Consider the following 16,973-nt stretch of genomic DNA (forward strand, 5'->3'; position numbering starts at 1 on the left):
GGGCTTCTAGAAGGCACAATGGCCTGGCCATACCTGGACTTTAATCATATGAGACCCATGTCAGCCTTCTGGTCTCCAAAACTGTAATACTGTGTTTTTTTAAGCCACTAAATTTGTGGCACTTTGTTATGGCAGCTGTAGAAAATGAAGACATACGGTGAGCGAATGGAAACTGCTAGACTTCCTGAAATGGCTGAACCATTTCGCTTCCCACCAGAAATGTTCACCACTCCATGTTCACCATTTCACAACTTCCCCCCACTTTTTTTGGTAATGTCAGGTTTATTGTTGTTTTCAACTTTAGCCATGCTATGCCCCTTTCCTTTCTTCTTGGTCATTCTTCCCATGGTTTTTAAATTTTAATAATCTTTTAAAAATGTAAGAACTTTTGTGTTTTTTTCCCTATTTCATTAATTCCCATTTTCATCTTTATTATTTACTCTGGGTTTAGTTTATTATTTTTTTCCCAACTTCTTGAGATGAATGCATATACCACTGGTCTTCAGCCTTTTCCCCTAATACTAGCCTTCAGGATTATAAATTTTGACTCTCAGAATGGCTTACCTGCTTCTCACAAGTTATGATGTATAATATTTTCGTTATCATTCAGCTCAAAATATATTTTTTAAAGATTTTATTTATTTATTTGACAGAGATCACAAGTAGGCAGAGAGACAGGAGGGGAGCAGTCTCCCTGCTGAACAGAGGGCCTGATGCGGGGCTTGATCCCAGAACCCTGAGATCATGACCTGAGCCGAAGGCAGCGGCTTTAACCCACTGAGCCACCCAGGCGCCCCTCAAAATATTTTTCTAATTTCCTTTTTGATTTATTCTCTGACCAATGGGTTACTTAGTAGTGAATTTCTTAGTTTCCAAACATGAGAATTTTTTATTGCTAATTTCTATCTTAATTATAATATGATCAGGAAACACAGTCCACATGATATAACTCCTTTAGAAGGTACTCAGGCTCACTTTGTAGTCAAATGTCCTACTCAGTTCTCATAAATGTTCCTGGTGGGCCTGAAAGCAGTATGTGTTCTGTGATTTGGGGTATACTGCTCTGTAACTGTCCACCAGGCCAATGCAGTTCAATGTTTTCTTCAAGGCTCCCATATCTGTACCATTAGTCTACTTAGTCTATCATATACAAAAGGTGTGTGAAAATCTCCCACTGAGTATAGATTTGCATACTTCTCCATGTATTCTCATCATTTTTGCTTTAAATATGCTAAGGTTGTTATGTACATACAAATTTGGAGTAGTTATATAGTCTCATATTTGAAAAGTCTATTTCCATCTCTAACAATGCTTTTGCCTTAAAGTTTTAATACATAGAAAATATAGCTATACATTAGCTTTTGGCTAGTCTGCATGATGTACCTTTTCCTATCTTTGGTCTGTTAGGACAGGAAGTTTCAGACTTCTCTTGTCAAATATTTATAGCTGATTTTTAAAGACTTTCTAATCTAAAAAAAATTACAGCATGTAATCCATGTAATTATTTATTTGGGTCTAAATCTACCATATTAGCTAAATGTTTTCCAGTTGTCAAACTTGTTTTATTTCCTTTGTTTGCTTTTGGATCATCATTTATTGGACTTCTTCTGGCTTGAAAGGCACGTACTTTACCATGTGTATGTGCACTCCAAGTCTCATGTTATGGGTTGACTGGGACTCTCAGTTAATACAAGAACCTTAGATTACTCAATTTATCACCCTCCCCCAATTTATATGACACTCTAGTCTTGTATTTTAGTTCTCCCTGTATCTCCATCTCCACAAGACATTTTTTGGTAGTCATTATTCATTTTGATTTATCCAATGGTAAATGTTTACCATTTCCATTGAAATGTATACCTATCAGCATATGTATTTTTTTAAACACTACTTATTTATTCTATTGCACAATGTATAAAAAGTGCTTGTCTGGACTGCAGTCTTTCTACTGAGTCAGCCAGCTTGGGCCAGTTCCAGTTCCTCCAGTACATCTTTCCTGTGAGCCCTGGAGGAGTATCTGACCATGTGAGATCAACTCTTTCCATGGCTCCTGCTGCCCACAGGACTGGGTTTATATACAAACTCTTTCTTGATCTGTCCCCTACCTAATTCTAAAATCTCATCCTTACTTATGTTCCACATTTTCCCTACACTCTTCACTCAGTGATTTTCTAGAGTACCCAGATTTTATCAAAAACATGCTATTCTCCATTTGTGTCTTTGAAAAACTGCAAAAAGAAAAGATAATTTAACCAGTTCCAATTCTTCAAGGCCCAGTCACTTCCCTGGATGTTTCCTTGTGCTCTGTGGGTGGAGGCTGAGGCCTTCTGAGAGTATTCCATGCATAAATCTGCTCTCTTGTTACTGAGAGCAGACTGATTCTGGTTGCTCCATGAGGGCAGAACTAGCCTTAACCATGTGTATTCCCATCTCATAGCTCAATAAGAAAATGGGGCCTAAATGGAATTCATCCTCCAAAAGGAGATTATACTCCCCATAATGCAACTGTTTCCCTTTGTGTTGTTCTGAAGCTGAAATCATAGTCTATGTTAAAGTGCTTTAAAAATCGGGTAAGTATGTAAAGATTAATGGCTGGTAGTGAGTGGTAACTATTTCACATACTCTATGGAAAAAACATTTAAATAAAACATGTCTAGCTTTATTTTGTTCCCAGGAAATTTGTTAGTTTAAGTATCAGTGGATCATAACTTACCTTGTAAACTTGTGCCTGAATAGTGAAAAATAAATCAGCTTTGTAAGGAGAAAAATTACAAATTATAAGTTGTAATTATACAAATTGCTATAAAAATATAATTGTTCTAAAAATTTTGTTCTTTGAAGGATAACTCTTTTAAACTAAAATCTTACCTGGAATCCCAAATACATAAAATCACATTGTGATTGAAGAACATGTGGTAAGTCTTTCTCACAGCAGAGTCACTAGAAGCACAAGATGATCACCCCTCTGCTAAGTTCAGAGTTTTGGGCAGGTTTCCATAATCTCTTCAACTAGAGAACTGAATAACTTTGTTTTAGCATGCCAACAACCAACCTGGCATTTAAAAGTAACTTTATTAAAGCTGAGGATAGCTGTTTAATACAATTTGATATAATAAATCTACAGATAACCACCACTCACATCACATAATTCAGCTTCTGGGATGATACTCTCCTCTGCTAACACTCAGCACTGTGGCAGTGGCTGGGCTCTGTACAATAGGCTACCTGCCCTCATGGACTCACGGGCTCTTGTGCTCCCACATTCCAAAACTTGGGGATTACTGAACAAGAGAAGAAAGTTCAGAGCTTTTTCTGTGATATTTATAAATTACTTTACTAAAGTTTTAAAAGGCTAAGAGACATTTGTGGAATTTACATTTGTCAATGTAAAACTGGAATTTAAGGTGTTTGTCCAGATAAATTGTACTATGAAATGAAAGGTTTTATTTGCAACTTTTACAACTTCATGAAAAAATACACTGCTCAGAATCCAACACTGGCTAAGTAAAACATTTTGATTTCTGAACAATACTGGTAATATATACCTCTGTCTTAAAATAATTCAAGAACATGATTAAATGAAGGAATTTTGATAATGTTTAAGATGACAGTTTGCAAAAAGATAATTTAACCACATTTTAGTAAATATGTAGATATATATTTTATTTGTCAAGAGTAAATGTCAATTTTATTTAGGATATTCAAGTAAAAAAATGAAAAATTATATACCAGTGACTGTTAAGAAAAAGTTAAAAGACATTAAATTGTCCTAAGAATACTACAAAGGCACTGAATCCAAACATCCCCTTATATATGAATTACCTAAGTTTTCATATCTTTAATATTCAGTTGCTCACAATTATGGTCTTAAAAAATATTTGTAATAAGATGATTCTACCTTATGATTTTTCCTCTGGAAGAGAGTTTTAAACAACAAGTATGTAAAACATTCTAATGAAATAGAGTGGCAATACCTCAGGTTCAAAGGTACTCATCACTAGAAAAGGGATTTATACCTACATATTTTTACCTTAAAACACAACTTGTTTCATCACAACAATACATCAACCACAGTAAGGCACACTGAAGCATGGAAGGCCATGTTACATAATTTGATACAAATCTTAGGATCATGTTACCAACTGGATAATGATATCAAAAATTAAGAAGTTCTATAAAACTATCAAGAGGTTAGAGCTTTAGGTGGGTAATACGTTTTAAAACACATTTCCCAAAATTTACCTTTATTATGTACAAAAAAGGAGTTCATCTTGGAATATAAATACAATCAGATAACCATACAATGAATGACTTCTGTATTTTCAGCGGCACTGACGCTTTGTGGTACAACGCATGTAAGTGACAATAAATGGGCAACAGGAGAAATGATTTAGATTCCTCACAAACCAGCAACTTGAAAACTTCTAACAGTGAATATAAAAGTGATATCATCCACTGTGGTTTATGCATTAACCTTATACTTAAGAATATCTTCCATAAATGGCAATAACTACAGCCATTTGCCAGATATAGAATAACTGATACAGCAAATAAAAACAGCAAGAAAATCAAAGCATACTTCTAACATTTTAATAACTTTTGCTTGTGATGACCTTCTGTGATCTGGAACCTTTGTTTTACATAAAATTGGAGCTGGAAAGAGAAGAAAAAACCTTTTGATTGGTACAACAAAAAAACCATATAGGAAATAAAAATTACTAGAATCATTAGTTTTACAAAGCTTTTACAGAAAGAGCAAACATACATCTAATATACTACAGGATACCTTTGGAAAAGAAAAAATAAAAGAACACCAAACTGTATTTTCTTAAATATGAATTCTTTTGAGCGCTCAAAAAAATTATGGGCTTGGCCCTGACTTTATAAACAAGAGCACATGCTAATAATGGTTTTTAAGTGGAGCAGGGCAACAATTTTTACAAAGCAAATGTAAACTGTCTTTCATATATGGAATAAACTTGGGAAATCCAATTTTAGTAACACTGGATTAGATTAAGGTGAGGATAAGAACAGGTAAAAGGTCCCTTAGCTTTATATTTCAAAGCATATCTTAAAGCCATAATAAATTATAGTTTATCTTTTGAAATTCAATGATTATGGCTATAAAAGTCATATTCATTCTTTTGACAAGTAACTGTATGCCCACTATCACAGCAGGCTCTGTTTATTATTATTATTATTATTATTACTACAGGCTCTGGGGATGGATGCATCAATGAACAAAACAAAGATCCATGCCCATGTAGAACTTATATTGCAAGATTAGATGTGAGAATTCATTCCTTCTCTTTTCCCCACAAACCATAAAACCCACAGGTCAGTTAAACCTACCAAGACTCTGTGGATTCACTTTTCCATAGTTCAAAAACAGAAAGCTGCCATGGGCCAACATTATGCTCTCCTAATTATTTTGAAGTTAAATTACAGTATTCTGAAAATGCTGGGTTTGAAATAAGATGTGATGACAAAATTAAGCCATAAATGTTGCTCTGTGAGGAAAAAAAGGAAAGCTGGATGCTGCCAAAAGAGAGGTAGCTAGAGTAAATTAAGGCAAAGAGTCACCAATAAGCACTCTCAAAAGAACCAGTCAATGCTGAATTTCAAGAATAGTCAAACAGGCAAAATGACAAGGATACTTTAAGTGGGAGAAATAAAGGACATAAAGTATAGAAAAGGAAAAAAAAACAACACTTATTTTCTAAAATTTTGGTAACTTTGATTTTAACACATACCCCAAACCTATAAGCCTTGAGATTATCATCCAAATGCTACTCATGGCCGCCCCATTGTACGGGGACCCTCTCTACCTTCCTCTGCATCTTTACGTCCACCATTGGTTTCACAAGCTCTGACATCAAAGCACAGGAGTTCGAATCGATAGCCTGGTTCCCTTATTAAAATAAAAATTCTCACAAAATCATCATCAGTAGAATTTGTTAAAAAAGATAAACTAAATTCTTCTTATCAAATATTATTTTACTTCTATGATTCCCCCAAAAAGTATATAGTTTCCATTTACACATGAAATTTAACATAACAGTAGTTCAGCAGTTATTAGATGTGTGCTAGAAACACAACCTAGACAATGAAATAAGGGCAGATATTTTTCCCCTCAGGTAACTGAGCCTTCTTATATTCTGATGTATTTTGTTCATTCATTCTTATGCTCATTTTGGCAAATATTTACTGAACATTTCATATATGCCAGATACTCTTCTAGATACTAGGGAAATAGTGAACAAGAGGAACAGGTCTCTGCTCTCAAGGAGCTGACATTTTAGTTGCCAGAGGCTGATAATAAATAAGGAAACGGACTATAATAAGCGTAAGATCAAATAGGGAATGAAACAGAAAGTAATGGGGGAGAGGACCTCCAGAGTGGAGGAAATCTATTTGGAGATAGCTTACTTCTTACGGTCCTTGTCCTTCTTCAGGTTGCTGCCTGATGCCAGGTAGGACTGGTTCTGGTATATCTCCGAGGTAGCTTTCTTCTTTGAAAAAGCTATTATTTCTTCTTCCAAGAGTCTTCTTTTCTCTTCAAGCTTCATTCTCTCTTCTTGGTGAACTCTTTTAAGGTGCTCAAATTTGGCCTGTAGCTGTGAAACAAAGGTGCAATTCCCATCAATGACAGAATGTGGCAGCACACACACAAGAGTGTTCTCCAGCTTAGCAAAATTGCTAACACTAACCTACACAGTAATCTACAAATTTTCCTGATGTCTCAAAAGTTCATGCTTTAAGTAAAAATGTACATATGAGACTGCCTTGGTCAAAAATGAACTACTGGGACTTCATTAAGATCAAAAGCTTTTGCACAGCAAAGGAAACAGTCAACAAAACCAAAAGCCAACTGACAGAATGGGAGAAGATATTCCCAAATGACATATCAGATAAAGGGCTAGTATCCAAAATCTGTAAAGAACTTACCAAACTCAACACCCAAAAAACAAATAATCCAATTAAGAAATAGGCAGAAAACTGCACTACTGGGTATTTACCCCGAATATACAGATATAGTGAAAAGAAGGGTCATCTGTACCCCAATGTTTATAGCAGCAATGGCCACAGTCGCCAAACTGTGGAAAGAGCCAAGATGCCCTTCAACAGATGAACAGATAAAGAAATATGCTCCATATATACAATGGAGTATTATGTCTCCATCAAAAAGGATGAATACCCAACTTTTTTATCAACATGGACAGGACTGGAGGAGATTATGCTGAGTGAAATAAGTCAAGCAGAGAGAGTCAATTATCATATGGTTTCATTTACTTGTGGAACATTAAGAAATAACATGCAGGACAGTAGGAGAAAGAAAGGAAAAGTGAAGGGGGGTAAATCACAGGAGGGAAGAACCATGAGAGATGGTGGACTCTGAGAAACTGAGGGTTTTGGAGGGGAGGGGACTGTGGGGTTGGGTGAGCCTGGTGGTGGGTATTAAGGAGGGCACATATTGCATGGAGCACTGGATGGGGTGCATAAACAATGAATCTTGGAATGCTGATAAAAATAATAAAATTGTAATATTAAAAGACAAAAAAAAAAAAAAGAAGAAATGGGCAGAAGACATGAACAGACATTTCTGCAAAGAAGACATCCAGATGGCCAACAGACACACGAAAAAGTGCTCCACATCACTCGGCATCAGGGAAATACAAATCAAAACCACAATGAGATACCACCTCACACCAGTCAGAATGGCTAAAATTAACAAGTCAGGAAATGCAGATGTTGGCAAGGATGAGGAGAAAGGGGAACCCTACTACACTGTTGGTGGGAATGCAAGCTGGTGCAGCCACTCTGGAAAACAGCATGGAGGTTCCTCAAAAAGTTGAAAACACAGCTACCCTACGGTCCAGCATTCACAATACTGGGTATTTACCCTAAAGATACAAATGCAGTGATCCGAAGGGGCATGTGCACCCTAATGTTTATAGCAGCAATGTCCACAATAGCCAAACTATGGAAAGAACCTAGATGAATGGATAAAGAAGATGTGGTATATATACACAATGGAATACTATGCAGCCATCAAAAGAAATGAAATCTTGCCATTTGCAATGACGTGGATGGAACTAGAGGGTATTATGCTGAGCGAAATAAGTTAAATGAAGAAAGACAAATATAAGATCTCTCTGATATGAGGAATTTGAGAGGCAGGGCAGGGGGTTGTGGAGGGTAGGGAAGGAAAAAAATGAAACAAGATGGGATCAGGAGGGAGACAAACCATAAAAGGCTCTTAATCTCACAAAACAAACTTAGGGTTGCTGGGGGGTGGTGGGATAGAGAGAGGGTGGCTGGGTTATGGACATTGGGGAGGGTATGTGCTATGGTGAGTATTGTGAAGTGTGTAAGCCTGATGACTCACAGACCTGTACCCCTGGGGCAAATAATACATTATATGTTAATTAAAAAATGAAAGAAACTGCCTTGGTAGCTTTTTTGTTTTTTTAAAGATTTTACTTATGTGACAGAGAGACTGAGAAAGGACAAGCAAGGGGAGCAGCAAAGAAAGGTGGAGAAGATTGATCCCAGGACCCTGGGATCATGATCTGAGCTGAAGGTAGACCGCCTAACTGACTGAGCCATCCAGGCGCCCCAGTAACTTTAATTTTAAATGCGTTCCCATCCAAAAAGTGCATGAACAAAAAAATAAATAAAAATCCAAAAACCTGTTTTTAAAACATTTGACCTTTTCTTTGAGTTTTTATTTTCTTGCTCTGTATTTTCCCCCCTCTGCAAATAAACTTTCTAAAATCCATGTTCAATAAAAGGGACACAAATCACAAAATCAAGTTATCAAAAAAACACCTTATTTTCCAAATAAAGTTACCAAGTGTAGTGAAACGGTAAAAAGTTACATTGGTAAACCTATCTGACAAGTGTCAATTATCAATTTAAATCAAGATCCTTAAATATCTATTACATTTTTATACAGCCATTCACCTTCTTGAAATCTAAAGTAAATCAAGAAATCCTAAACTTGGGGCACCTGGGTGGCTCAGTGGGTTAAAGCCTCTGCCTTCAGTTCGGGTCATGATCCCAGGGTTCTGGAATCGAGGCCCACATCGGGCTCTCTGCTTGGCAGGGAGCCTGCTTCTCCCTCTCTCTCTGCTTCCCTCTCTGCCTGCTTGTGATCTCTGTCTGTCAAATAAACAAACAAAATCTTAAAATAAATAAATAAAGAAATCCTGAACTGAATGGTTTTTTTCATAAAAATACTCACTGTAGTAGAATTTACACCATAATGTGAAAAAATAGCCTGTGTCTAATTAAGTAAAAAAATAAATATATGCTAAGTACACTCAATGCAGTTATTAAAGTGAGTCCATGAAAGGTTTTAACTTTACCAGATGAAATTTCCCTAGGGACTTGAGCAGATTCCACCTGAATCAGCTGTATGCCTTGCCTGCCAAGAACACAAGTACAACATCTAGAATCTAGATCAAAAAGGGCAACTTCTAAAATTTTCTAATCTAAAAAAAAAAAAAAAAATTCTCTAATCTAGTTATATTAATTTAAGTATTTTCAGTTCTGGGAAGCATTCATATAAAAAAGTAGAACTTGGAGCGCCTGGGTGGCTCAGGCAGTTAAGCATCCGACTTCAGCTCAGGTCATGATCCTGGGATCCTCTGATCAGGCCTCACCTCAGGTGAGGTGATCAGTGGGGAGTCTGCATCTCCCTCTGCCCCTACCCTGCCCATATGCACATAGGCACTCCCTCTCTCTCTCTCAAGTAAATAAAAAAAAAATCTTTTTAAAAAAAGTAGGACCTGGTTTCTAGAAAAGATGGCCCACTGAAGAAATGTTTTGCTAAAAATCAGAGGTTGAGGGTAGAAACTGAAGAGCTAAACTCCATCCTAATAAAAATTAACTGTTCCAAATCTGGAAGAAGTCATGCTGTACACCAGTACAGCCTGACAGGAGATGTATTTAAATGGAGAGAGAAAAGAACTGAAAGAGATTAAGTAAGACTCTTCTACCCTAAGATTCTTTTATTGCCATCTTGAGGATGATATTTCAGAGAAGCATCTGTTCCTTAGTATCTACTTATTTATATAGTTCCTGCTTTTGCAAAAAGCTACATAAGTGTGTGTGTGTTTAAAGGGTGGGGTACATCTGGCTGTCTTTCAAATCAGTGGTATAAATAAGAGAGTCACAACTGAGTATGTGTGCATCTCCTATAAATGCGGGAGAGCAGCTAAGTAAACCCAGGAAAGAGGATATAGAAGTGGATTTATATATATTAATAAAGAGTCTGATTACTTAAATGGAGGCTGCATACTCTATATGCATAGTTAAATCTTGAAAGGTTATAGGGTACTTCATATATCATTCATGAGGTTGACTAAAAATTGCAGAAATACTATAAAGAGAAAAATGTTTTAAAAAAGGAGGGGGGGGGCGCCTGGGTGGCTCAGTGGGTTAAAGCCTCGGCCTTCAGCTCAGGTCATCATCAGGTCCTGAGATCGAGCCCCGAATCAGGCTCTCTGCTCCTCGGAGAGCCTGCTTCCTCCTCTCTCTCTGCCTGCCTCTCTGCCTACTTGTGATCTCTGGATGTCAAATAAATAAATAAAATCATAACAAAAAAAAAGTGGGGGGAGAGGTGGGGCAGGGGGCGCCTGGGCGGCTCAGATGGTTAAGCATCTGCCTTTGGCTCAGGTCATGATCACCAGGTCCTGGGATTGAGCCCTGCATCAGGCTCTCAGCTCACGGGGGAGTCTACTTCTCTTTCTCTGCTTCTCTCTCTCTCTGTCTCTCCCCTTCCTTGTGCTCTCTCTCTCAAATGAATAAATAAAATCATTAAAAATAAAATATTTTAAAAAAATAAATAAAAGGGGAGGAGGGGGAAGGTGTAACTACTATTCACATGAGAAGGAGTTCACAATATTTGATAGCAACAGTCTATACCATATACAAGACTCACTCATGGTTCCACTATTCACAACATTAAGGATTTAATTCAAACATATTTTCAAATACTCAGAAGTAGTGTTTAGAAAAGATACAGCAGTGTACCATACTGGTGATATTGTCTTAAGGGCATTGGTGAGAAGTTAGCAACAGCACAGAGGTCTTCTGTTTTTCTGACCTTGACTCTTAAGTATTTAATGATACTGACTTTAGAATAAAAAAACTGGTCATGAAGTACCTTGTAATATTAATAAAAGAGGACTGGAATCTACTGCCACTAATGCTACATAATTAAAAGTTTAGAACTCTCATGAGAACTTTGGTTGTTGATGCCTTAGGTTTACATTAACTTCATTTTTTACACTTCACAAAAAAGCACTTGAACCATAAAAATAAAAGTCTACAAAGGATCTGCTGATAAATAGTCTTTCTCTTTTCCTTTCAACAATTTTGCTACCCTGAATTTTTAATTTCCTTTTAAATAAAATATTCTTATGTGGGATTTTAAAAATTAAAAACTCAACTAAAAATCACTTATACATCTTTTCTCCTCACTGGAGAAACTAAAAATCATGATACGTGAGCGAGAAACTCTTATTAAATAAAAAGAGTTTTACTCTACTACCATCTTAAGGATGAATCTACTGGGGCGCCTGGGTGGCTCAGTGGGTTAAAGCCTCTGCCTTTGGCTTGGGTCATGATCCCAGGGTCCTGGGATTGAGCCCCGCATCGGGTTCTCTGCTCAGGGGGGAGCCTGTTTCCTCCTCTCTCTCTCTCAGCCTGCCTCTCCACCTACTTGTGATCTCTGTCAAATGAATAAATAAAATCTTAAAATAAAAAAATAAATAAAAATAACTCAAAACTAGAGGACTATCCTCCAATATAAGAGACTAAACAAAGATAATACCCTAATGTGACACGAGACCTATAACTGAATTCCGGTTCAAACACAAAAGTAAAAAAATCACCAAAAAAACCCAAAACAAAACAAATCAACAACAAAAGGCCATCTCTGAACAACTAGGGAAGTGTGAATGCCTACTGGAGATCAGGTGAGATTATGGCACTCCTATTAATTTTCTTAGGTGTAATACTCGAACAATGGTTATGGAGGAAAACGTGCCTGAGCTTCAGAGATGCAAACTGAAGGGTCTTGGGATAAAGTGTCATGATGTCTACAACCAGCTTTCAGATGACCAGGAAAAAACATCCTCCCCTCAGATGCATAAACACACACATATAAAATACAGATGGCAAATTCCCTTTTGAGCTTATCCTTTTTGACCGTCATCTTGAATATGGCCATTTCACTTAAAAGTAGCCACTGTGGTTACGTCTACAGAAAAGAGTTTAACCCAAATATAAAATTATTGCTTGAAGAACTAGAAGCACACAGAATTATGGAAATTAACTGTGATGTTTATGTGTATTCAAGCACACATGTGTACCGAGACTATCCAAAGGTCATATGACCACCTGACTCATCTAGAAAGCTTGACTTCAAACTCAAAGAACTACTTAACTGCTTTCATAGTTACCCATTTCATAGTAAGCATCAACTCCAACAACTCTCAATAACTCCCAAGGCTTTATTAAGCCACAGCTAAAACATTTCTGGATCAAACTTAAGGCATTTAAAACCCTTGTTAGTAACCCAGGCCAGTGTAAAAGTCCTTGGTGAACCACTTCTTATGGAAGACTATTTACGCAAAAAGGCCAAAATTGAAGTCTGTACTCAAAGACTATGTGTTAAAATAACTACTTTTTAATGAACAAGAAGTAATCTCCAAAAGCACCTCAGCTAAATTCTTGAGCTAAATCTCCCCAGTAGGATACTTAAAAAACAAATGTAGATCACATCAAACCAGCATACTTGCCTCTCTTTCAGCTTCTTTCAATATGGCTTCTTTCTCCTTTACTCTCTGCACAAACATCTGCTTCATTTCTTCTTCCTTCCTCTGACGTTCTCCATAAAATTCATGTCTTTTAGCTTCATAGGTCTCTTGAAGACTAAAAAGTTATTTGTGGTACTCTCATGTTAAAAAATGATGTAGGAAACTTCCAAACACTCAAACTTCTCCGGTTAAGCCTTATACTATAATAAAAATTACCAATCCCCTCTTATACAGAGTAACCTGAAACATGACATTTCCTACAGCATGAAACATAAAAAGCCACAGATGCCACAGCTACAGAATACCAGATTTCTGAAATCTCTTGATTTATCAAGTCCTTCTCAAGAAGTATTCTCATATTACCCCAAATGAATTCCTCTTTCAGTCTTAATTAGCAACACTGTCTTTGGAAACCCTGAAGTCTTGAAGTCATTCTTGACTCTTCCCTTACCTTATCTCTGTAGCTGATCACCAAGGTCTGAGAGTTCAGTCTGTGACCCTGACATCATTTTAATCCCATCTTCTGATTTCTACAGATATTGTTACAGCCCAACTCAAACTTGGTGATTTTCTGGCCTTCACTATTATAAATTAATATCCTAACTGATCTCTGGGCTTTTAGTTCCCCTTTCTTTCACTTTCTTACTACTTGCCACTCCTAAGATTTTCCAGAAAAATGCACAGACCTCATTATCTTTTTATCCACAGCATTAGTTATCTACAGAATATGGTACCACCTCTTTTGAATAGCACTTAAGAAACTTCTGAATCTGGTCTAATTCTACCTTTCCAGATTCGTCTCTTACCAAACAAATCCAATCCTCTTAAGGTACCAGCCATACCAACCTAGTCATTGTTTCTAAAACCACAGATTTCATGCTTTAGCTTGTGTAACTCCTGTGCTTCCAACACTAATGTCCACCTGCCAACCCCCATTCTACCCAGCTAATCCTTTACTCCTCAAGTCCAATTTCAAATGCAACTTCCTTCAGGGTGGTTCAGATGGTTAAGCATCTGCTTTTGGCTCAGGTCATGATCCCAGAGTCCTGGGATGGAGCCCCACATTCAGCTCCCTTCTCCCTCTGCAACTCCCCCTGGTTATGCTTGCTCTCCCTGACAAATAAAAAAATAACATCTTAAAAAGAAAAAAAAAAAAAAGCCTTCTCTGGTATCCCCAGTTGGAACTAACTATGCCTTCTAAGCACTCTCATGGCACTTCGTACCTCTTCTTTGGCATTTATATCCTATCTGTCTCTCTCTTCTAATAGATCATTATCTCTGTAACCCGACTACACAGCAAAGCTCTCTAGACACATCAGGGTCTTCATAAATGTTCATTTAATGACAGAAATTGCCAGGAAGTAGAGCTAGATTTAACCAAGCAGAGCAAGGACTGTCCTGGAACACTATGCCCAACTGCCCTTTCTTACTGACAGCATCCAGAGGTATCACAGACTTCTTATATATGTCAGACACCAAGCCCTTCCATTTTAACACACTATGAGACTATCCCAAAGATTTAACAGGGAACACAAATGTGCCGTCCAGCTATTTTATAGTAAGAAATTTCTACTGCTTACAGAAGTACTTTATATCTAAATAGACATAAGTATGATGAATTAAGGAATTTTACAGTCTTAAATAAGGTGCCACCTCCTTTAAATAGCACTTAAGGAACTTCACAATCTGGCCTAATTCTACCCTTCCAGATTCATCTCTTACCAAACAAATCTAATCCTCCTAAGGTTCCAGACATACCAACCTAGTCACTGTTCCAATAACTGGAAAAATAAATCTTCTAAGTACAGAATTCTAGAAGTAAAAGGAGAATTAGAGTAAGAAATGTTATGCAACAGCTGTTATGGCCGACTGTGCGGGGTATGTGTAGCAGGTGTTTTGAAGAGGCAAAGATCCTAAACATTATCTTTAAAAGCAAAATGTACAAACTGCCCTAGACAACCACATTAATGCCCCAGATCTTAAGGAAACATTTACCAGGCTTTTTATTTTTCTATGTTTGTTTTGTTCTTATTTTAAAGAAGCCTCTATATCAGGCTACTTTCATCGTTTTCAGAAACCTCACTACAATTCATTGATCCTACACTGGACTGATAGTCTTTAATGACAAACGACTTAAATAATGTTTTGAATTCGTACCAAATGTAAGTTTAAAAAAGTTCTCATTATCTGTGTATATAAACACTTGAGTTGCTTAAAAGGAAAATAAATCTACCTGGCAAAGAGAAAAGACCTAATATTCATTGAATAGCTGCTCCCAACAAGATACTTTCCTGGAATCCTTTATCTACCTAATTCCCATAGCACCCAAGCAGAACAAGTACTAATACTCTGTTTTACAGATAAGAAAACTAAAGCTCAGAGAGGTAAAGTAATCAAAGCAATATAGTTGTAAGTAAAAAGCTAGAATTTGAACCAGGTCAGATTTTTGTTTTATCAAAAGATTAAAGGGGCACCTGGGTGGCTCAGTGGCTCTGTGTTCAGCTCAGGTCATGATCCCAGGGATCCTGGGATTGAGCCCTGCATCTGGCTCTCTGCTCATCAGGGAGCCTGCTTCCCCCTCTCTCTCTGCCTGCCTCTCCGTCTACTTGTGATCTCTCTCTGTCAAATAAATAAATAAAATCTTAAAAAAAAAATGCAGACTCTTAGGCTCTATCCATAGAAATTCTGAACCTGCATTTCTTAATCTTCCATAGATGCCTGATGACTGACCCACCAGGCAACCTGAATCCCTCTTCTCAAAGTACTTCAAAGGCTGTCCCACTTGCTCTCACTCAGTATTCGTGTCTTACTAATGTACACTGAGACCTCTGAATTGCCTCTTAGACTTGAAAGAATGAGACATGAAGCCTCCTCTGGAAAACACTAGTGAAGCCAAATCTTCAATAGAGAAAATAGTTTTATCAGAAGTGGCCTATAGGGGCGCCTGGGTGGCTCAGTGGGTTAAAGCCTCTGCCTTCAGCTCAGGTCATGATCCCAGGGTCCTGGGATGGAGCCCCACATTGGGCTCTCTGCTCAGCAGGGAGCCTGCTTCCTCCTCTCTCTCTGCCTGCCTCTCTGCCTACTTGTGATCTCTGTCAAATAAATAAATAAATAAATAAATAAATAAAAAAAGAAGTGGCCTATAATCAAAAGCACAGCATGCCCAAAATTGGTGAGGAGGGGTTAAGTATATATAATTCTTTTTTATCATACTACTAGATTTATCATATTTTATATGATATCATATAAAATATCATAACTTATCATGATGATATATGATATGATGTCATACTTTATCATACTACTAGAGCTAAAAAAAAAACTAATTAAAACTATAGATTAAAAACTTAAAAAATTTAACCTCATCTACGATTAAATCTTTCTAAAGGTCAGATGCAATCGCATCACTGATACAATATTCTCCTCCTTTTTGTGTTTACTCTAGTACAAATACTAAGAGTCAGGGAAATGACCAAAATGCAAATAATGAAATGGAAAAGAAATCCTTAGTTCCACAACAGAGTTTTAAATTTAGAGTGTTTTTTCCTGAAGATTTCCTACTTTCCTCCATGCAAAAAACCTATTCTGGAATGCTACATCATATCAAATCTGATGTAGTAGGTAAGGATTAGAGTTTCATGTTTACATATCTTAATAAAAACAAGTCAGGAATATAAAGCCACATAAAATTACCAGCAAGTTTATAACACTGAATGCTGTAATTACTGAACAAGGAGGTCATCAGGCTCTAAAATTCTTTTAACTACCCTGGAATATTTTAAGAAACAGTTTAATCCCTGACTCCCTACAAGCACTTTCATTCTTCCTTTAGAAGACATTTTCCTAAGTTTAAGTCATTCCAAACTTTCATCAAGCTAAAAACCACGGGTTTTTTGGTTTAATATTATTCACATTCCAACTTTCTCTTAGAAGAACAGATAAATATACTTTTATCTTTTTCAGAAAAATACAAATATAAAACCAAATGAGAATTCTTTTCCTTTAGTTATTCATTTCAGCATGTACTGAGATCATGGGCTTCTGCCATTATGTTCTTTCTTAAACTCTTAGAATCAGATGAAATATTAGAGACCCTTCAAAGGCAAGAAGGCCTCAAGTGATCTGAGAAGCACAATAATTAAT

General features: G+C 36.8%; 1 protein-coding gene across 3 annotated transcripts in view; it reads right to left on the reverse strand.

Moving 5' to 3' along the window:
- Positions 1-3,657: 3,657 nt before the first annotated feature.
- The window catches only part of SEPTIN10 (septin 10), a 64,002-nt gene continuing 50,686 nt past the window's right edge, over positions 3,658-16,973 (reverse strand). Inside the window, exons 9-12 of one of the 3 annotated variants that reach the window (XM_032842397.1) lie at positions 12,813-12,945; positions 6,430-6,617; positions 5,829-5,911; positions 3,658-4,653 (exon numbers count right to left, since the gene is read on the reverse strand). In XM_032842397.1, the coding sequence (XP_032698288.1) occupies positions 4,511-4,653; positions 5,829-5,911; positions 6,430-6,617; positions 12,813-12,945 (547 nt within the window). In that variant the 3' untranslated portion in view covers positions 3,658-4,510. Of the gene's footprint in view, positions 4,654-5,753; positions 5,912-6,429; positions 6,618-12,812; positions 12,946-16,973 lie in introns of all 3 variants that reach the window. The other 2 variants (XM_032842395.1, XM_032842396.1) reach the window with 2 other exon arrangements.

This window comes from Lontra canadensis, unplaced genomic scaffold (assembly GCF_010015895.1).
Source record: "Lontra canadensis isolate GAN:19392208 unplaced genomic scaffold, GSC_riverotter_1.0 scaffold130, whole genome shotgun sequence".
NCBI lineage: Eukaryota > Metazoa > Chordata > Mammalia > Carnivora > Mustelidae > Lontra > Lontra canadensis.